Below are 21,362 nucleotides of genomic sequence, written 5' to 3'. Positions count from 1 at the left end.
CCTCTCAGTGGAGATCTTCTATAGAAGAGAATTCTCCTGATTGCCCCGTGAAGGATGAATATGGACAGGGACAAGATGGCGGAGAGGATATTACACCTCACCCTAGAGATCCTCTTCCGGCTTACTGGAGAGGTGAGAGATTCTGATGACGTCACATTACATCATTCTTATCTATGGGAATAACAGATGGACAGAACTGGAGAGGTGAGGACTTTGGAAATGTCTGGAGTGAGATTTATTACTGTGTCTCTCCATAACCAGGATTACACAGTAGTGAAGAAGACCTCTAGTGAGCGCTGTCAGGCCCCTGTGTCTGAGGGATGGGGAAGACCCCTGAGCCCAATCACAGGGCCTCCACCTCACCCCCCGATACATGAGGGCATCAATGACCAGAAGATCCTAGAACTCACCTACAAGATGATGGAGCTGCTGACTGGAGAGGTGACACTGCTGGGAATGCTGGGACATTATACAGTAACGCTATGAAGGGATCGGGGGTGACGGTATCATTGTATGTGTCAGGTTCCTATAAGGTGTCAGGACGTCACCGTCTATTTCTCCATGGAGGAGTGGGAGTATTTAGAAGGACACAAAGATCTGTACAAGGACGTCATGATGGAGGTTCCCCAGCCCCTCACATCACCAGGTAATAGACAGGACTAAATACACACGGCCTATCCTTATCTGTATGTAAGGAGTGAATTCAGTCCCTGTATGTGTCTCCTCCAGGTCTATCCAGTAAGAGGACAACACCAGAGAGATGTCCCCGTCCTCTTCTCCCACAGGACTGTAAACAAGAAGATCTCGATGTTCCTCAGGATGTGTCTCCTCCAGATCTATCCAGTAAGAGATATCTACTCATGCACTTTCTGCACTAATTTGCGTGTTACATTTTTAGGCTTTCTGCTCTGTTTTTTTTCAGCTGTATTTTCTTTGCTTCTGCTTCTTCTGCTGTTTGTTTCTAGTCCCTTCTCTATGTTGTTATGAAGGCAACTCAAAGACCTGCAGAGGGTTCATGAATACCCTGTTTCCTCAAAAAGACAACCTACACCAAAAATAAGATCTAGCATGATTTTATGGGATTTTTGGCGAATGCTTGAAATATAAGCCCTAGTCCAAAAATAGTTACTGTCAGGGCCAAGGTTGGGAAGAGTCAAACTGCGCAATTTCTCAGGAACCTCACTTTCTTAGGGTCCCCATCAGTTGTATTCTGAAGTTGATTGTTTAAGGACCTTTGATGACTTCAGAGTCATGTGACATGAGGTAACCAAAGGTCTCTTAATTGCAGGAGTCTAAATTAATTGAATAGAACACAGGCTGGCATGCAGGACTGGCATTAGGGGAAATGGAGAGCAAACTGGGCAATTTCACGGGGCCCCCATTCTCTTTGCAGCCCCAGTGTTTATATATCGATTATAGGACTGCTTAAGGACCTTTTTGACATCACGTCATGTAAGCAAAGGTCTCTTAATTACTAAAGTCTATAGCTGAAGAGGAGATAGGCTGGTGTGTGTGTGTGTGTGTGTGTGTGTGTGTTCATGCCAATTTTAACCAGCTTTGCCAAAATGGGCAGAGTTACAGCCGCACACTGAAATGCAAACGTTTTCAACTACTAAAGAAGATGTAATAAAATTATTGCTGTAGAGAATGTGAACTTCTGGCAAACTACCCTGGAAGGAATGGAGACCCCTACAGAAGGAGATTTGACACCTAGACCCTGATTCATCAAAGCAATTATGTCAGAATTCTGGCATAAATCACTTCAAAAGTTCTCAAAAATGTTTGTGCAACACAGAGTTGGGAAAAAAATTGTGCGACTTTTGGAGGTTTCACGCCAATTTTAACTAGATTTGCCATAATGGGCAGAGCTTGCCAGAAGAAGGGTGTGATGCCACCGCTTCTCTAATTCATAACAAACTGTGGTTTTCCCTATGCCAGAAATCTCACTCCAGTCCCTGATGTCATTTTTCAGTGTACATCGTCGGTCTTCATGAATTGGAGCCCTAATGTTTTTCTGCACAGACTGCAAGACCCTGCTACCTGCTTTGTTTGCAAAGCCTTAAGGTGACTTTACACGCTACGAGATCGCTAAAGCGATCTCGTTTGGGTCACAATATTTGTGACGCACATCCGGCCGCTTTAGCGATGTCATTGCGCATGACACCTATTAGCGATTTTGAATCGTTGCAAAAACGTTCAAAATCCCTTATCGGTGACATGCCCCCCTCTTCCTAATTATCGTTGCTGCTGCAGTAACTATGTTGTTCCTCGTTTCTGCGGCAGCACACATTGCTACATGTGACACCGCAGGAACGAGGAACCTCTCCTTACCTGCATCCTGCCAGCAATGAGGAAGGAAGGAGGTGGGCGAGATGTTCGTCCTTTGATTGGGCGGCCGCTTAGTGACGTCGCTGTGACGCTGAACGAACCGCCCCCTTAGAAAGGAGGCAGTTCACCGGTCACAGCGACGTCGCAGAGCAGTTATGTGCGTGTGACGCTGCCGTAGCGATAATGTTCGCTACAGCAGCGATCACCACATATCGACCGTACGATGGGGGCGGGTGCTATCACGCTCAACATTGCTAGCATCGGATAGCGATGTTGCAGCGTGTAAAGCGGCCTTTAGGATGGGCCATCAATGTTACAGCCCCATTAAATATCCGGCATCTGTCTGTAACTATTTTATGTTCGTCTTCAAACGAAAATCTCTTTTTAAAGGTCTATGTTGTGCATCAATGTTACAAGGAGATTTTTGCAGGTTTTGCCAACTGTCATGGTGGCGTCAGGATCTGTGGAAATTATAGATTATGGTACTCTGCATGTTAACTTCTCTGATGTGTGTGAGCAGTGCAGGAAGATGCAGGCATCGAACCACAGGCTTGGGCAGGCTAGCAAGAGTTATTCTCTCCTGGGCTGCTTGTTAATGTCTTTGATCGCATACTGTAGAGGAGAAAGTATCGTTCGCTCCCCTTCTGCATATGCTGGCTGGACTATTTCATTAATGCCAGCTATAGTTTACCTATACAGGTCTGGTGAGGTGTTGTAATCCAGACTTAACGGTGGTTGTTGTGCATTATTACTGTGAGCTGTTGTGGTGCTAACCCTTGTTGTCTTTTTGTTGCTGCATTTCTGCTCTTGCTTTTCTCCTTAGTCTCTCACTGTTTATTTCTGTGAGTTTGCAATGTGTCCCATTTGTCTTAATCTGTGTTTCCATCAATCATACTACTGCCCCTTCCTTTCCCGGGGGTGGGGGGTGGGTGGGTTAGAGATTAAATCTGGTAAGGAGAATAGTAAGGTACAGGACTCTGGCATCTCCACCTTCAGGGGTAATCCAGAGGTTAGGAATAGCTTAGGGTCCCCTAGCGTGAGGGAAAGTATAGGAGCCCCTGTCCCTCATTATCCTGCAGTCACATTGTGAAAATCTATCAGATTATTTGTAATAGCACATTCCAGAGAACTGTTGCTAGTAATGGGAGATCTGAATTAATGAAGATGTAACTCTAAAGGGGGCTTTAAATGCAGCGACATCACTAGCGATGTTGCTCGTGAAAGCACCCGCTCCCGTCGTTTGTGCATCACGGGCAAATCGCTGGTCGTGGCGCTCAATATCACTAGGCCCCGTCACACGGACTTACCTGCCTAACGACGTCGCTGTGGCCGGCGAACTGCCTCTTTTCTAAGGGGGCGGTTCGTGCGGTGTCACAGCGACGTCACACGGCAGCCGTCAAATTGAAGCGGAGGGGCAGAGACTAGCCGCAGGAAAGTGACGCCCACCTCGTTGCCGGAGGACGCAGGTAAGCTGTTGTTCGTCGTTCCTGGGGTGTCAAATGGAGCGATGTGTGCTGCCTCAGGAACGACAAACAATCTAAGTCCACAACGACCAACAAGATTTTGAAAATTAACGACATGTCAACGATCAACGATAAGGTGAGTATTTTTGATCGTTAACACTCGCTCGGAGCTGTTACACGGAACGACGTCACTAACGACGCTGGATGTGCATCACGAATTCCGTGACCCCGACAACATTCTCTAGTCCCTTCCACGACAGCATAGGAGGTTGTCTCTCCACGCCCTAATTGGGACAGGAAGTTCAAGAGGTTTAAAAGGACCCTCCCACCTCCCACAGCCAGTGTCTTTCCTGTCCCCATGGGGCATGGAGAGGTTTTTATTTTTCTCCTATGCTGTGGTGGCCGGCGAACTACAGTATAATATTTTTTTTTTTTTTTCTTTCCCGTTACCTTAAGCCGGACAGCATCGGTCGGGCCTTCACCACTCCTCCCTTGCTGTTCCCTCACGCTGTGGGGGACCGCTGCTCCAGCCTTCCGGAGCCTCCTATGGGGTGATGCAGGCTGTTGAGCTCCCCGGCCGGCGTCCTCCCTGAGCCGCCGGCCGCTTCCTGCATGCACGCTGCCGGAGCGATCCGGAAGTGCTCCCGGGGGCGGGACTTCCGGTCTTGCGGACTTCCGGTTGAGCGCTTCCGGTTTGCGGAGGCAGCGTGGAGGACACGCCGACGCTGACACGGCCTGTCCGGGACCTGCTGCAGGAGGCGGGGAACATCACCAGTCGCTGGGGGGGGCAGGCCTTTCCACAGGTAAGGCTGCCCTGAAGGCATCAGACCCACGGTAAGGATTCTTCTGTGTGCACTGCCAGGTCTTCCTCTGCTTTTGCAGAGCCCAGCGTTTCCCCCTGCTTCAGAAGAGGCTGAGGGACGGTCCCTTATGCCTGGTTTCAGGCTGACATGGTGAGACAAGTGTGCAAGGCTAAGGAAACCTTGCCAGCAGTATACGTCTGTCCATTCCATGGGCTACTGGTGGCCTTTGGCCTTGGGTGTGTGAGCTTGGGAGTTGAATCCCAGGGGACACTCCTGGATATTGCTGTATCAGGACATGGGCTGGCTGCCTGGTCTGCTGACGCTTCTCTGTTCCATTAAGTGGAGAGGGCAGGCATCGTGTGTATAGCCCGTCCCTTGTGCCAAGCTGCGGTCCATGTTGATACAGGAGCTTCAGGCCTCGCTGGCCTCCCTCCCTGCTGCTGACCCTTCTGCCACAAAAAAGCTACCTCCAGTCTTCTGATCCTGAGGCTGATTCCACCTCGGTGGGTCCCGATATAGGTTTTTCTCCGGGCCTGACCGGTCTTTTCTTTTCCCGGAGATGATTGGGGAGTCTTAATGGAGCAGTTGGGTGCAATGTATGGTTGGAGGATGAGTCCTCCCCTCCGTTAAGGGCGAGATGTTCGCGGGCCTGAAAACCACTGGGCAAGGGGGTTTTTGTCCATGCTACTGTCCTGGATCTTCTCTCTAGAATGGGATTTCCTTGAGGAGCTTCTGGAGTGTCCTCTGACACAGTTCCCCTGGAGAGTTCTGGGTTGCTTTGGGAGATTCCCATGCAGGTGGACAAGGTCGCTATACTAACAGCGCTCCCCCTTGCGGCCAATTACCAGCTTGGAATCTGATAGTTGGGTAGTCAGAAGTCTCATGAGGAAGTCCTGGGAGGCTTCGTCATCTCCCATCGGGCCCATACTACCTCCTCTTAGGTCTCCCTGTCCCTCCTTTGGAGGCTCGACCAGTGGAGGCTCAATTTCCTGGGGCCTAAGGATGAGTTACTGGAATCCCTTCCCTTACTTAGGAAGGCTACTAGTTGGCAGGTACCTCTGTGTAGTCGGTCCGCCTGGCTGCCAGGACCTCAGTCTTGTCTAACTCGGACAGACGAGCTCTAGGCTAAGGCTTGGAGTGGGGACTCTACTTCCACATTACGGCTTGCTCCCGTCCGTTAAGGGGTGCTTAAGGGTTGGGCCTACCCTGGATGATATTCTGGACAGGGCGACTGATCGTCAGGCCTACCAGATACACCCTCCGGGCAACGGTCCTTTCATCCCTCGATACCTCGGACCTCCCAGTCCAAAGGGAGAGGTGAGTCTGACCGTGGGAGCTACCCTTAGGGTGAGGGGAGTACTTTCTCATCCCTTCCCATCCACAAAGTCCTCAGCATGACGAACAGTGAGTCGGCTCGGGTGGGGGGACGGCTCTCTGCTTTTCTTCCCCAGTGGCGGGCCTTCTCCACCTTGCCAGGGGTCCTACAAGCTCATCTCAGAGGGTCTGTTGGTAGACTTCCCCCCCCCCCCCCCGGCCTCCGCGTCACGGCCCTGTCGTCCCAGGGTTCTCAGGATCTCCTGTGCTCGATGATTCGGGTGTTAATCCATTCGGGGGTCGTTTCTCTGTCCCGAGTCTGGAAGTAGGGGTAGGTCGCTACTCCGTTTCTGCCTTGTCAAAGCACCATCTGGAGACGTCCGGCTTTTCATCTTTCTGAAGCGTCTCAAACCAGCGGGTCTGATACCGACGTTTCCAGAATGGAGTCTGTGAACTCTGTTGTTCCCCTGCTCGGTCTCCGCCACTTGTTGGCCTCGATTGCCCTGAGGGGCGCCTAGTTCCGGGTGCCCTTCTATCCTTGTCTCAGGCAGTACCTCAAAATTGCGGTTCTGCACGGAGGGGCCATGCTTCGTTTCCACTTACAGGTACTTCCCTTCAGCTCCTTCTCGGCTCCAAGACCCTTTTCAAGGATCAGGGCTGAGGTGGTCACCTTCCTCCGTTGCGGAGTTGGCCTCTTCCTGACAGGCATCCTTCCCCCAGAGGATCACAGATTGACGCTGCTGGACAGACTCTCGATGTTCGGGGACAGGCGTGCCCGACCCTTCGAGGCGCTATATCGGCCCTGGGTTTTATGACGTCCTGCATTCCCTCAGTCTTGTGGGCTCCGGCCCACTCTCGTTGTCTATGGGATCGTGTCCTGGTTCATTGGGTCGGGCTCACTTCCTCCCTGAGCACCGGTTCGCCTGTCGGCACCCGTCTCCTTATCCCTCCTCTGGTGTGTCCCTACAACCTGATGGTTGGGGTTGCCTGGACCCGGTCACCCATGGTTTCACTGGCAGCGTATGCCAGCCAGAAGGGCTGGGGGGCTAGGGTGGAAAACTCTCAGTTCAGGGGGGCTGGAGCCCCTAGGTCGGCACCCAGTCCTCAACTACCGGGAACTCGGGGTGGTCGGAGAAGCCTCCTCGCTGCCCAGGATCCCATCTGGGACACTCACGTCCAAGTCTACTGGGACAATGGCTCCACAGTGGCACATCTCCGCCATCAGGGCAGTACTAGGTCGGCGCCCTGAAGTCTGTGTCCTCCCGGATCTTCCACTGGGCAGGACAGTCTCTGCTATCCCTTTCTGCAGTCCATCTACAAGGATCCCTACGCCTTCAAGCAGACTTCCTGAGTCATCAGGATGTTCACCCAGGGGAGTGGAGTCTGGCCCGAGCGGTGTTCTGCTCTCTAGTGGCAAGGTGGGGTACTCCAGAGGTAGACCTCTTGCTTCAGCAGGAAATTCGGGTCGCAACATTTGTCTCCCTGAACCCGCAGGACTAGGCGTTAGGGGTAGACGCTTTCGGCCACACTTGGTCCTTTGCCTCGCTTACGCGTCCCCCCTCTTCCTCTTCTCGCAAGGGCCCTGAGGAAGGTCAGAGACGAGGGGGTCCCAACTATTCTGGTTGCCCCGCTGTGGCCTCGGAGGAGTTGGTACAGCCTGGTCATGACTCTAGGAATAGACGGCCCAGCCCTCTTGGGTTCGGTCCCCAGCTTACTGTCCCAGGGTCCGATTTTCCATCCGGCTCCCCAGAAACTCAACTTGGCTGCCTGGCTTCTGAGTCCCGGGCACTGAAGGCCCAAGGGCTTTCTGACACAGTTGTGGCTACCCTACAGAAGAACCGTTAACCAGTGACTGATAGTATTTACAACAACATCTGGAAGAGATTTCCTCCTGACCCACTTCGGCCTTATATTGCGCAGATTCTGGACTTCCTCCAGTGGGGATTGGACTTACGCCTTAGGCCTAGCGCACTGACAGTCCAGGTGTCAGCCCTCAGTGCAGTCTTTGACAGGGCTCTGGCAGATCATCGTTGGATCCGTCGGTTCTTTGTGTCCGCTAGTAGACTCTGTCCACGTCAGAGGTTCCTGACACCTCGCTGGGATCTCCATGTGGTCCTTCCGGACTGTCTCAGTCACCATTTGAGCCAATGTGCTCTTGTACCATTCGTTGTCTTTCTCACACGACTGCTTTCCTGTGGCTATTACGTCTGCTCGCAGAGTTGGAGAACTTCTGGCTTTGTCTATTCGGGAACCTTACCTGACCGTCAGAGTTGACAGCATTGTTTTCAGCTGGACCCTTCCTTCCTTCCCAAGGTGGTTTCGGATTTCACCGTTTTCAGTCCATCGTCCTGCTTTCCTTCTGCCAGTATCCTTGGACTCCGGGTGAGGAAGTGTTTCATTCTTTGGATGTCCGTCGGACAGTGTTGCACTACCTGGAGGTTACTGCTTCTTGGCGCCTTGATTCTAACCTGTTCATCCAGCCCTTGGCCGCAATAAGGGCAGGAAGGTGGCTAAGAGTACCGTCGCCAACTGGATTGTGAGGGCGATTAGGGATGCCTACCTCGCTCGGCATCTCTCTCCTCCTTCCGGATTCACGGCGCACTCCACCAGGACTACCTCTGTCTCCTGGGCTGAACGGGCAGGGGCTTCCCCTGAGCAGATCTGCCAGGCGGCTACGTGGTCTTCCCTCCATTCTTTCACGAAGCATTATCGTCTGGATCTGGATTCCAGCAGGGATTTGGCTTTTGGCAGGATAGTCCTGCAGGCTGTGGTCCCCCCCTAGGTATCAATTCTTTGGTATTCCTCCTATGCTGTCGTGGAAGGGACTAGAGAAATAAGAATTATTCTTACCGTTAATTCGATTTCTAGGACCTTCCACGACAGCAGGTAATTCCCTCCCCTTTTATATTCATATATTCATGGATATTTTGTACTTCTCATATGCTATGGATTCTTTGTAAGACACTGGCTGTGGGAGGTGGGAGGGTCCTTTTAAACCTCTTGAACTTCCTGTCCCAATTAGGGCGTGGAGAGACAACCTCCTATGCTGTCGTGGAAGGTCCTAGAAATCGAATTAACGGTAAGAATAATTCTTATTTTCTAAGGGGGCGGTTCGTGCGGTGTCACAGCGACGTCACACGGCAGCCGTCAAATTCAAGCGGAGGGGCAGAGACTAGCCGCAGGAAAGTGACGCCCACCTCGTTGCCGGAGGACGCAGGTAAGCTGTTGTTCGTCGTTCCTGGGGTGTCAAACGGAGCGATGTGTGCTGCCTCAGGAACGACAAACAATCTACGTCCACAACGACCAACAAGATTTTGAAAATTAACGACATGTCAACGATCAACGATAAGGTGAGTATTTTTGATCGTTAACACTCGCTCGGAGCTGTTACACGGAACGACGTCACTAACGACGCTGGATGTGCATCACGAATTCCGTGACCCCGACAACATATCGTTAGATATGTCATTGCGTGGAACGGGGCCTTTAGATGTCAAAATTGGAAAACAGATTCAGAATACATTTTTTCCTGATTTTAATTTCTGATGTTATGATTTAAAAAATAAATGTACTTTCATTACATCATTAAAAAATAATAACATGCTGTTTATTTTTAGCAGATGACTGTATCGGGAGTTCAGATGGAAATAAAATATGTTCAGAATTTGTAACAGATGATGAAAGTATCACACATGATACATATGAAGAGCATGCTGTTGTCCCAGATATACCTCCAGTCCTTCCTCAGATGATAGATCTTTCCGATCTTTTCAAACAAGTCCAAAATTCTGATTTATCACAGAATTGTGAGCAAAATAAAAGTTACAGAAAGGATGTGGAACATGAAACTGCTCCTACAAGGGAGAAACTATTTTCGTGTTCAAAATGTGGGACATGTGGGACATGTTTTACCAGGAAATCACATCTTAATATCCATCAAATAATTCACACAGGGGAGAAGCCATTTTCATGTTCAGAGTGTAGGAAATGTTTTATTCGGACAGCAGACCTTGTTAGACATCAGAAAATTCACACAGGGGAGAAGCCATTTTCATGTTCAGAGTGTGGGAAATGTTTTATTCAGAAATCGGATCTTGTTGAGCATCAAAGAATTCACACAGGGGAGAAGCCGTTTTCATGTTCAGAATGTGGGAAATGTTTTATTCAGAGATCACATCTTGTTACACATCAGAAAATTCACACAGGGGAGAAGCCATTTTCATGTTCAGAGTGTGGGAAATGTTTTATTCAGAAATCAGAACTTGTTAGACATCAGAAAATTCACACAGGGGAGAAGCCATTTTCATGTTCAGAGTGTAGGAAATGTTTTATTCGGACAGCAGACCTTGTTAGACATCAGAAAATTCACACAGGGGAGAAGCCATTTTCATGTTCAGAGTGTGGGAAATGTTTTATTCAGAAATCAGACCTTGTTAGACATCAGAAAAATCACACAAGGGAGAAGCCATATTCATGTTCAGAATGTGAGAAATGTTTTATTCAGAAATCACACCTTGTTGTTCATCAAAGATCTCACACAAGAGAGAAGCCATTTTCATGCCCAGAATGTGGTAAATGTTTTACTAGTAAATCAGGTCTTGTTTACCATCAAAAACATCACAAAATAAACCACTGAATGTGGAAAATGTATTTCTTAGAAATCAGATCTTGTTAAACATGTGAAGAAGCCGCACAGGGAAGGAACCTTTTTCATGCTGTGAATAATTGAAATGTTTAACTGGTAAATCAAGTCTTGCCGACCATCAGAAAACCAACAGAGCGGAGCAGCCATTCTTGTTTTCAGAATTTGGCAATTTTTTTTTTTATCATTAATCAGGTTCTGTTGTCAGATGATTCAAAGGGTTTTATTTAAAAATTGGCTATAATTGCTCAAGTAAGAGTTGGTGAGAGAACTATTTTCTCTCTTTTTAAACTTATCGTATTTTTCAAACCATAAGAATGTGGTCATGTCGCACTGTTAGGCCGGCTTCACACTTGCGATTAACTCGCATGAGTGCAATGCGAGAAATTCTCGCACTGCACTCGGACCAATGTTAATCAATGAGGCAGCTCCCATCTGCTATTTTTTTCTCAGTCCAAATCGGACTGAGAAAGAAATCGCAGCATGCTGCATTATGGTGAGTTTCTCGCGCGAGTCTCTCCAATGCAACTCTATGGGAGCGGGTAAATAAGCGGATGTCACAGGGACGGCAAACACACCATCCTAGTGACATCCGTTTTTCTAAATACATTTATCGCATGTTTCAGAAAACACTGGTAAATGAGTGAGGTCTGACAATGTCGGTCAATCTATCTCTGTCAGTCGGTGTCTCCCTCTCGGTCTCTATTCTCTTTGTCGGTCGGTCTCTCGCTCTGGCTCGATATCTCTCTGTCCATGTCGGTCTCTCCCTCCCACCCCCTCTCTCATACTCACCGATCCACGATCACCAGCGTGGCGCTGCACGGCGTTCACACTGGCGGTTTCTCTTTTGAAAAAGCCGGCCGCTCATTATTCAATCTTGTATTCCCTGCTTTCCCTGCCCACCTGCGCCTATGATTGGTTGCAGTCAGACATTCCCCCACGATGAGTGACAGCTGTCTCACTGCAACCAATCACAGCTGCCAGTGGGCGGGTCTATGTCATGAAGTAAAATAAATAAATAATTAAAAAAAAACGGCGTGCGGTCCCCCCAATTTTGATACCAGCCAGGGTAAAGCCACACGGCTGAAGGCTGGTATTTTCAGGATGGGGAGCTCCACGTTATGGGGAGCCCCCCACCCTAAAAATATCAGCCTGCAGCCGCCCGGAATTGCCGCATCCATTAGATACGACAGTCCCGGGACTGTACCCGGCTCATCCCGAATTGCCCTGGTGCGGTGGCAATCGAGGTAATAAGGAGTTAATGGCAGCAGCCCATAGCTGCCACTTAGGCGGGCTTTGCACACTACGACATCGCAGGTGCGATGTCGGTGGGGTCAAATTAAAAGTGACGCACATCCGGCATCGCATGCGACATCGTAGTGTGTAAAGCCTAGATGATATGATTATCGAGCGCAAAATCGTCGTAATCGTATCATCGGTGCAGCGTCTGCGTAATCCATAATTACGCTGACGCGACGGTCCGATGTTGTTCCTCGCTCCTGCGGCAGCACACATCGCTGTGTGTGAAGCCGCAGTAGCGAGGAACATCTCCTACCGGCGTCACCGCGGCTTCCGTAGGATATGCGGAAGGAAGGAGGTGGGCAGGATGTTTACATCCCGCTCATCTCCGCCCATCCGCACCTATTGGCCGCCTGCCGTGTGACGTCGCTATGACGCCACACGACCCGCCCCCTTAGGAAGGAGGCGGGTCATCGGCCAGAGTGACGGTCGCAGGGCAGGTGAGTGCATGTGAAGCTGGCGTAGCGATAATTTTCGCTACGCCAGCTATCACACGATATCGTACCTGCCATGGGGGCGGGGACTATCGCGTGCGACATCGCAGTATCGGCTTGCCAAGTCGCAACGTGCAAAGCCTAAGACACAAAATTATTGAACAAGGGCACATCTCGCATCAAAATCTACGCCACTCCATAAAGCACAAAGAAAAACAAACTGGAGCATTCAAAGGGCTGATTATAAAACATCAGATTCTCTATTGAATATAAATATTAAAAATAGGTTTCAAATTATTGCAAATATATAATGGTGCTAATAAGAGGCAAAGGTGAAAGACCACATAATGATGGGGAGCAGAGGTAAAAACCACCATAATAGAGATAAATAATCTGGACGGGGACCAAGTAAAATGAAGGAATAATCATAAGTGGCTAGCAGGTGAGGCGCCTCTATCCTGGCGTGGTATATAGAAAAACGTACAAGCCAAATCAGCATCCCACAATTAGAACAGGGCAGAGGCACTAAAAACCGCTAGTCACATGATACAGAGTAAATACAAGTCCCAGAACTTACACATAATAATGAAGGTGGTCACCAGAGTGTCCCACACCAGTAAAAAAACGCCCTCCTACGCGCGTTTCGCAACACAGGTTGTTTATAGCTTCATCAGGGAAGGTGTGGAATAATGCCGTTCAAGGACCTTAAATAGGGAGTCACATGACCCCATTGGACCTGCAAGGACCTAGGAAATGCGTTCCAGCCAATCGGATCCCTGCTCGGACGCATGCGCACCGCACGATAAGCATGACACGCCCCCCGGCCGCCCAATGAGAAGGGAAGCCCGGAGCCCAGAATGATCTGGACGCCAGGCCACCCCCACCCATCAGAAGGACGGCCAGGGGGCGGGCGAGGCCAGCGAGCGGCGTGCACGGGTCACAGGGATCAGAGGGCGGAACACAGCTCCACAGCTCCAGGCTGCAAAGCCTGCCTAAGTCCTAGGTTAATCATGGCAGATGTCTCCCCAAGATAACTTCCATGATTAACCTGTTAGTTAAAGAAAATAAACACACACATCCAAAAATCCTTTATTTGTAATAAATGACAAAAAACAACAACCTCTTTCACCATTTTATTAAAGTCCCCAAATAACCCTCCATGTCCAACGTAATCCACAGAAGTCCCACGACGCTTTCAGTTCTGCTACATCGGAAGCTGACAGCGGTCACAGACCACGACCGCTCTCTGTGAGCTCCCCCCAGCGACTGAAGTGAGTCGCGCTATCAGCGATGACGTCACTCAGGGTACCCGCGGCCACAGATCTCAGCGGGAGGACTTCTGCTGTGGCCGCGGGTAACCTCAGTGATGGCACCGCTGATAGCGGAGATCACTGCAGCCACTCACCGGTGACCGAAAATCTGGCCATAACACACAGACAGAGCCGCGGGATGACAGTGAAGTCGGGTGAAGTTCATCCGACTTCATTCTGATTGCGCGGCTCTGTCTGTGTCTGCTGTCAGTGGCCATTCAGCTCTGCTACATGGCTCTGTCTGTGTCTGCTGTCAGTGGCCATGTAGCAGAGCTGAATGGCAGATGACATAGCTGCTGAGAATACAAAAAGGAACACATACGCATCAAACACGGATTGCACACGGACTACAATCAAATGAAAAATCACAGAATCGCATTGCAGTTGCATTGCACACTGATCATAATGTGAACAGAGCTCATGCTACTTTCTAGCATGAGACTCGGACCGATTTTACATGCATAAGTGTGATTCCAGCCTTATAGGGGGATCTGCTGCTGACTCTGTTACAAGGGTAATATCCCCCAGTTTCTAGTGCAATGTGTTAGATGACTTTCCCTCTAAATAGTGCTTATAATAAATCTGTGGCTGCCTTTATTATTTACTAAAACAGTGAAAAGTCGCAGATTAGTGAATTTTTTAAATATAATCCAGTACCAAAACTTTTTGAAGTGTCCCTAATGTCCCCCAAAAGGAACTTCTAGGTTGTGAGATCCCACAACCCTCAGTGATCACCCTCACAGTGGAAGAGTGAGCTCTACGACCCCAGCTCTGTGGCATCCTTCTTAAGTACTTCAGTAAAACCTTAAAAAAAAGTTTGTGACAGCCCTGGATTAGTTGACAGAGCTACTTCTTGTGCTTAGAGCAGCCGCAGAGATTTGTGGGATCCCGCTCTACATACTAAGATCCCACAAAGTGGAAATTCGAGCTCCACTTTGCTAGTAAGTTGGGTATTTTGAGAGCCTTTATTAACATTTGTGAAAGGTTTTGATACTGGATTAAATTTAGATAATTCACTAATCTCAGGTTGCCCACTGCTTTATTTACTACAAAGCGCAGCCCCAGATTGGAGATAGAAACTCTGAAGTATATCATATTGTATCTAATTGCATTTCAAAACTTGACTTTGTTAATAAATGCTTGTAAATGTATATTCTTCATGCCTGTCTTTCTCTATTGTTTAGATGTGATGATTTTGCCTGTGAACCTCTGGAGCTGAGTCAAAGCTGTAGGCATTTAGCACAAAAATAGTGAGGGGATGTCACAGAGTTGTCACGGCCAGCAGAGAATCCAATGGCAGAAGTGTTGGAAAATCCCAAAAATTTGCAGAACGTGTTGTTAACTGACAGTTCTCTGTTTCTGCAGCAGCGGACTCTATGACTCTGGAAAACTGTCAGTTTTTTTCTCTCTCAGTTGTGAGCCTCTGACTTCCTTTATAAACCTCACCCTTGGGTGCTTTGGGTGAGGTTTATAGTTGTTCCTGGCTGTGATTTGCAGCAGTTGTCTCCTCTTTTTGTTCTACAGACTTCTGTGGTAACTACTCCTAAGATAAGTGTTTGAATTTTGCTATGTACCTGGGCTCAGGTGGTAGCATTTGTGTCTCCCCTGTATTGTTTCCTTTTGTCTCCCTTAGCGTCAGTTTGATGAAGAGCTCATACCTGCCATTCTTACTTAGGCCCAGATCAGGGTTTGCCTAGGGTGAGGTATTGCTGCTCGGCGATAGGTGCAGAACCTGTATAGGGTTGGTGAGGGCAGTGAGGGTGAGCTGTATTGTCAGGGGTCACCACTTCACTCTTTCCCTAGTGATAGGACATTATTTTCCCCTTCCCTTTGTATTGTAATATACAGCTGGTATAGCTTCTGTCCCCAGCCGTGACAGCGCAGAAGTGAATCGCACTATGCATCCTAGATATGTGAAAGTTGTTAAGACAGTCTGGTCCCAGTTTATCAAAGCTTTTATGCCAAAAAAAGTTACAGAAGCTGTGAAAATTCCCATAAATTTGGATCAATTCATAGTTCTCAAATTTTGGCAGATTTTGCCATTTCACTCCAAAATTGGCAGAGTTTGGGTGAGACGGGGGCGTGACACCACAGCTCCTTAAATTCATGACGAGCTGTGGTGTTCCTATGCCAGAAATCTCACTCCAGTCCCTGATGGGAGTAATATTTCTAGCATAGCACAAGGAGGCACATGCTATTCGTCAAACGCTCCAGATTCATGAAGAGGCACTTCATCCATCAAGAGTGGTCCCCGCATAAACTGGACTCTTTATGTTATAAAAACAATCCCTTTTGCAAAAGATAATTGTTGTAATAAAAAAAAAATGGAAGGATTTTATATGTCTAATATCCAAAGGGATTGTTTTTTTTGTGGGGCTACCCACAAATAGAGATGAGCGGACCCGTTGAAGTTCGGGTTCGGCTTTTTCAGTCGGACTTTATTTAAAGTTTAGTTCGGAAACCGGACTTGACCTGAACCCCGTTGGAAGCCACTGATTGGACAGTTCGGGTCTCCGCCCACATGTAACCGGCCATTAAAAGAGTATTTATTACAGGGGGAGGGATGACGGAGTTTTTTTCCTTGTACACAATACACCTATAACAATGTTTTTACCTCCCCGTGAAAGCCATTCACACTCTGCAAGCGGCTCGCACTGGGCCGAGCACTGAGTGTACCCAAGCACACCGATGCTAGCTCGAGTGGTTAGGATACATAAAGCACCCGAACTCCGAACTCTAACACTGATTTTTTTACAAAGGCTGTATTTGGTACAAACACTGAACTTTACTATTCAGGTTCCCTCATCTCTGCCCACAAACCTTTATTACAGTTTAGATTATGGGTGTAGAAGAGACCAGAACTGAAAGGGGTCTATCTCTTGGTGGAGAGGAAGTAACATTTATGATACCTATGCTGGGGTTTTGTGAATTTAATGAGATTCTGTCACTAACTGTTTACTACTTAATTAAAAATCAGAATAATGTAAAGATAGTGTCACGCTAGGTACGGGGAAGTACCAAATGAATGGCGAAAGGGAAACCCTGTGCCTAGGGAAGGGGGAGATTGTGACCCCTGACTTAAGCCCGCTTTACACGCTGCGATCTCGCTAGCGAGATCGTTAGCGTGCGTGCCCACCCCCATTGTTTGTGCGATACGGGCATATTGCTGCCCGTCGCGCACAAAATCGCACACCCCTGTCACACATACTTACCTGCATAGCGACGTCGCTGTGACCGGCGTACCGCCTCCTTTCTAAGGGGGCGGTTCGTTCGGCGTCACAGCGACGTCACTAAGCGTTCACCCAATCAAAGCGGAGGGGCGGAGATGAGCGGGACGTAACATCCCGCCCACCTCCTTCCATCCTCATTGCTGCCGGGACGCAGGTAAGGTGAGGTTCCTCGTTTTTGCGGTGTCACACATAGCGATGTGTGCTGCCGCAGGAATGAGGAACTACATCGTCCAAGCAGCAGCAACGATAATTGGGAATAGGGGGGCATGTCACCGATGAGCGATTTTGAACGTTTTTGCGATGATTCAAAATCGCTCATAGGAGTCACATACAATGAGATTGCTACAGCAGCCGGATGTGCGTCACAAATTCCTTGACCCCAACGAGATCGCTGTAGCGAAATCGTAGCGTGTAAAGCCACCTTTAGTCTACCGCTGTGATCTGAGTTCCCTCACCACCCTAGATAGATTCCACACCTATGCGCCGAGCCGGATACCTGACTCTAGCCTGACCCTGATCTGAGCCCTAAATAGGGAGCAGATGGGATGAGCTCTTCGTCAACACCACTAAGCACTAAAGGACACACAGAGATAACAAACAAGGGAGAACAACAAACAACTTATCTCTAGACGACTCAGTAAAAAGTTCAGTAAAGAGCAACAAAGATCCTACTGATGCGTGCAAGCCACCTGCTTGCATCCAGAACTTGTGAAGGAACTGAATATCACCAGCACAAGTCCAGGGAACATGAGAGTATTTAAACCCAAGGGAAAATACAGATTATTAGCAACTGAAGGGAAGAAGAGTTCCCTTAGGTCCTAACGGGAAAAGGATGAAAACCCAACAGAGGCGATACCTAGTACAATGAATACTGATAGCAGGAAAAATAGAAAGTCAGGGAGCATTTTACGCAGCCAAACGCTGTGACAGACAGGGACTCTGAAGTGTCATTTACTGGGCTGCTTTCTGTAGTTTTAATAAAATCACTGTATTACCACTAAGGGATTATCACTAGAGAACTAGTAAACCTTCTACCATGTATCGTCGATCTCCATTAGCTCTGTATAGCCCTGCCCCACCCATGATTGGCAGCTTTCTGTCTTTGCTTATTGTACACAGCAGCCAATCAGTGATGTGGGTGAGGTTATACACAGAGCAGCATTTCAAGAACTGGTAGATCTTAAGCAGATAAAACTGATATATATCAAAACTTCAGCAAGCAGCCAAGGAAGTGACACATCGCTGAAACCAGGGTCTCTGCCCCTATATCATGCTGTTCTGAGATCAGATAGCAAAACCCAGTGACAAATTCCATTTAAAGGACGGTCAGATAAACATCTATTTAGCTAAACTAAGGAAAAAATGTCAACTAAATGACAAAAATATTCGTGCTAATTTTTTATTTATTTTCCTATAAACTTTTGGAAATGTAGTCTATTCTACTATCTATAATACTCTTGATTTGTCCCACAAATACTATAGATAAATACTCCTTATTCATGGACCTTCACACAATCATATGTAAATTAGCCCTTAAATTTCACAATGGATAACGATAGTCCCCCAAACAGAAAAACGTTTGATCCAAGATGTCACAAAACAGCACGCTGCTGCCCCTAATTGTCAGGATAATTATTTAATTGACAGACGCTTAACGGAAGAGGCCATGACTGTTTCCATTACTAGGCCGATTATTGGGGAGCTCACAGTGAGGGTATAGGATATATACAACCTTTTCTATCTCATGGAATATATCTACATCTCGATACAGTCACTGCCAACTCCACAAAAATGAAAGAAACTACTACTAGCTGCCACCACCAATATACAGGCCAATTGGACACACATTACAGGTAGCGTATGGCTTCAGGATGCAATATATAGAGTAAGTGGAATAAATCTATTCATTTTAGATAATTAATCTGAAAAGTAAGCAGTGTTCATAAAATATACAAACGATATTACAAAGGGGAACAAAACAATACAGTATATACAATTACATAAAATTAAAGGGAATAACGAAAGAAAATTATTGAACCTGGGTCACAAAAATTGGCTTCAGATTTATGGAGGGAAGGACTCCAATGGAACGTGGAGCAATCCTACATGGCAATATTCCTTTCATTGAACGAGGATCATAATTGGCATTAGCTTTTTATTAACACAAGTTACACTCACATACTGGTGACTCATAACAGGGCTGGACTTCAGATAACTATAGGATGTATCTAAGTCTTAGAAAATTATGAGGGTCCCAACATTCTGATATCTTTGCCCCTGGAGGTCCCAGGTGGGAGATATTACAATAATCTTTCCTATCACGATTATATCTGTTCATAGATAGATAAAAAATATCTATGCAATGTCTCCTATCTGGCCGATATCCTATTGGCGGGACCCCGGCCATCGCCCATAGATGCGGAACGATGCATTGTGTTCTCCACTATATCACAAATTTCAAAATATGACTTTCCTATCTATTATATTGATGCAGTTCATAAAACCTCAATTCATATTTTCTATAAGGAGAAACACAAGATTTTAATTTCTCTGCTATTTTTCTGTTCAACTGCTGCTCTTATCTCTACCGGTCATACATCTGTCCTTTACATTCTTGTTCATTCAAGATGAGATTGGCCTTACATCTGCTAGAAGATTCTTTTTAGTTACCTGTTTCCAAAGGAGGGGGTCAGCTGTATAGGGGTCTTGTTGAGTCTTTATGGATTTTATAATTTCTATATGACACTGGACTACATATTGATGTTTTTCCAAAATCATGCTTTTACCCCTTGAAAGCCAAGGTCATTTTTTGGACACTTTTCTCGACTTGGTGCTTGAAGAGTTCAATAAAATCGGAAAAATTACTATCATGATTCACGTATGACTCTGCTTGTGGAAAGCAATTATGTGTGTTTGTTTTCCTGCTATCTTTATTCTCCAGGGTTTGGTCTGATGGGAGGAGCCTATTCTGTTGTGCCTCATTCCGGGGTACATTCTTCCTTATCTTGGAACTGTTTTCCTTGGTACGCTTACAGTGATAGTTCCTCCTCCGCACTGTGCGCTTTTGGTTCCTGTGAGTCTGTTCTGATCCTGCCCACTACCTAGTACTCCTTTCCCTAACCTTTGTCCTTCCTGTCTTGTCTTACCTACCTGTCTCCCTAACCCGCTCTCTGCTTTGTTATCCCGTCTCCACGCCCTCTATACTAACTTGTCCTCTCGGTTTACGACCCCGGTTTGCTATCTGACTACGGCTCTTCTCCCCTCCAGCTTCTGATGATACCTCCTGGCTTTCCAACCCTCGACTTTCACTTGACTCCAGCTCCGCTTATCCCTCTGTACCTACGTGACTTCCTGGCACTGACTTTCGGCTTGATCGACCATTCTATTACATCATTCCGCAGATGCTAGTGACCTCTACTGGGCTTGCGCCTAACTACACTTAGAAGCACTACATTCTGCCTCAGTACTGGCTACCCCTGGTGGTAGCATCACATTCCCATATACCCAAAATAACCTAAATAAAAAGCAAAAGTTGCCCTAAAATCATTATGAAATGATTCAGATATAGTAACTATTAGCAGACAAGGGGGATGGAATAGTCATGCAAAACAGGGATGACTTTAAGGAAGCTCGGTTTAATCTCTCTGACCCCATACACTAAGGGATTACAACTATGGATCCTTTTTCTACATTTAAAACAAAATATGCTCTCATAACAAAAGCTTTTGAGAAAGGAATCTTAAAGAGAACCAACCACCAGGATTTTGCTATATGTGTTATACATTACCATAAAAAACAATTAAAAGCTTCCAATAACTTAGTTACTTACTCATATTGTACATAAACATTTAACACATAGGAATCTGAAACATAAGGGAGGTGAGGAAGGGAAAGAGAAAGGTAGGGAAGGAAATCTTTTTTAGGGAAGAGGTAAAGAGCAGGAAGAAGAGGGAAATCCCTTAAAAAGGGAAAGATGACAAGCATCTAAACATCTACAATTACATTATGTTATGCTCACCGGGGAGCGGCGAGCGTCCGGAGGTGGACCCACTGGACCGTGCACCGGACTCCCCTGAGAAGGTGACCAACAGCGAACCCCTGTACAGGGATTGTGCGGCGCCTCCCCAGAAGGCCTAAATGCACGGCAGCCAGGAACCGTTGGTAGGAGTCTCTGTACGACCAGGCGTAGCTCGGGTACGACGTCTGCAGCAGGCAGAACATGGGTGTGGTACCGGAGATGTTCACTGCGGGTATGGCCGGTGACGTCCACTGCGGGTATGGCCGGTGACGTCCACTGCGGGTATGGCTGGTGACGTCCACTGGGGGTATGGCTGGTGACGTCCACTGCGGGTATAGCCGGAAGGTACAGACGGCACTACGGTGAGATAGAGTATTAGAAACGGGCAGATAACAAACAGGTAACAGAAGTACAAAGGGGCCTGAACACTAGCAGAGCTCAAGTAGAAGCGTTGCTCGGGCGCCTGCTGCCGGGGGAGGTGAACCTAAATACCTATTAGGTAACAGGTGACCTCTGAGGTC

At 47.6% G+C, this 21,362-nt stretch overlaps 1 protein-coding gene across 1 annotated transcript; it reads left to right on the top strand.

The window, feature by feature from the left end:
• Nucleotides 1-385: 385 nt before the first annotated feature.
• Nucleotides 386-12,026, top strand: LOC142258856 (uncharacterized). Its single transcript, XM_075331429.1, has 4 exons — nt 386-441; nt 523-646; nt 730-843; nt 9,526-12,026. Exons 1-4 carry the CDS (start codon nt 418-420, stop codon nt 10,542-10,544), a joined length of 1,281 nt encoding a protein of 426 aa, XP_075187544.1. The 5' UTR covers nt 386-417; the 3' UTR covers nt 10,545-12,026.
• The last annotated feature ends 9,336 nt before the right edge of the window (nt 12,027-21,362 follow it).

This window comes from Anomaloglossus baeobatrachus, assembly GCF_048569485.1.
Source record: "Anomaloglossus baeobatrachus isolate aAnoBae1 chromosome 5 unlocalized genomic scaffold, aAnoBae1.hap1 SUPER_5_unloc_14, whole genome shotgun sequence".
NCBI lineage: Eukaryota > Metazoa > Chordata > Amphibia > Anura > Aromobatidae > Anomaloglossus > Anomaloglossus baeobatrachus.
Note: the sequence above shows the minus strand (reverse complement) of the source record. Positions and strands in the feature narration are given on the sequence as shown.

Excerpts from the sequence above, each read along its gene's own strand:
- LOC142258856 (XM_075331429.1), top strand. The coding sequence starts at position 418 with ATGATGGAGCTGCTGACTGGAGAG. Across the intron at positions 442-522 it reads TGGAGCTGCTGACTGGAGAG|GTTCCTATAAGGTGTCAGGA; the intron begins GTGACACTGCTG and ends TGTATGTGTCAG. Across the intron at positions 844-9,525 it reads GTCTCCTCCAGATCTATCCA|CAGATGACTGTATCGGGAGT; the intron begins GTAAGAGATATC and ends GTTTATTTTTAG.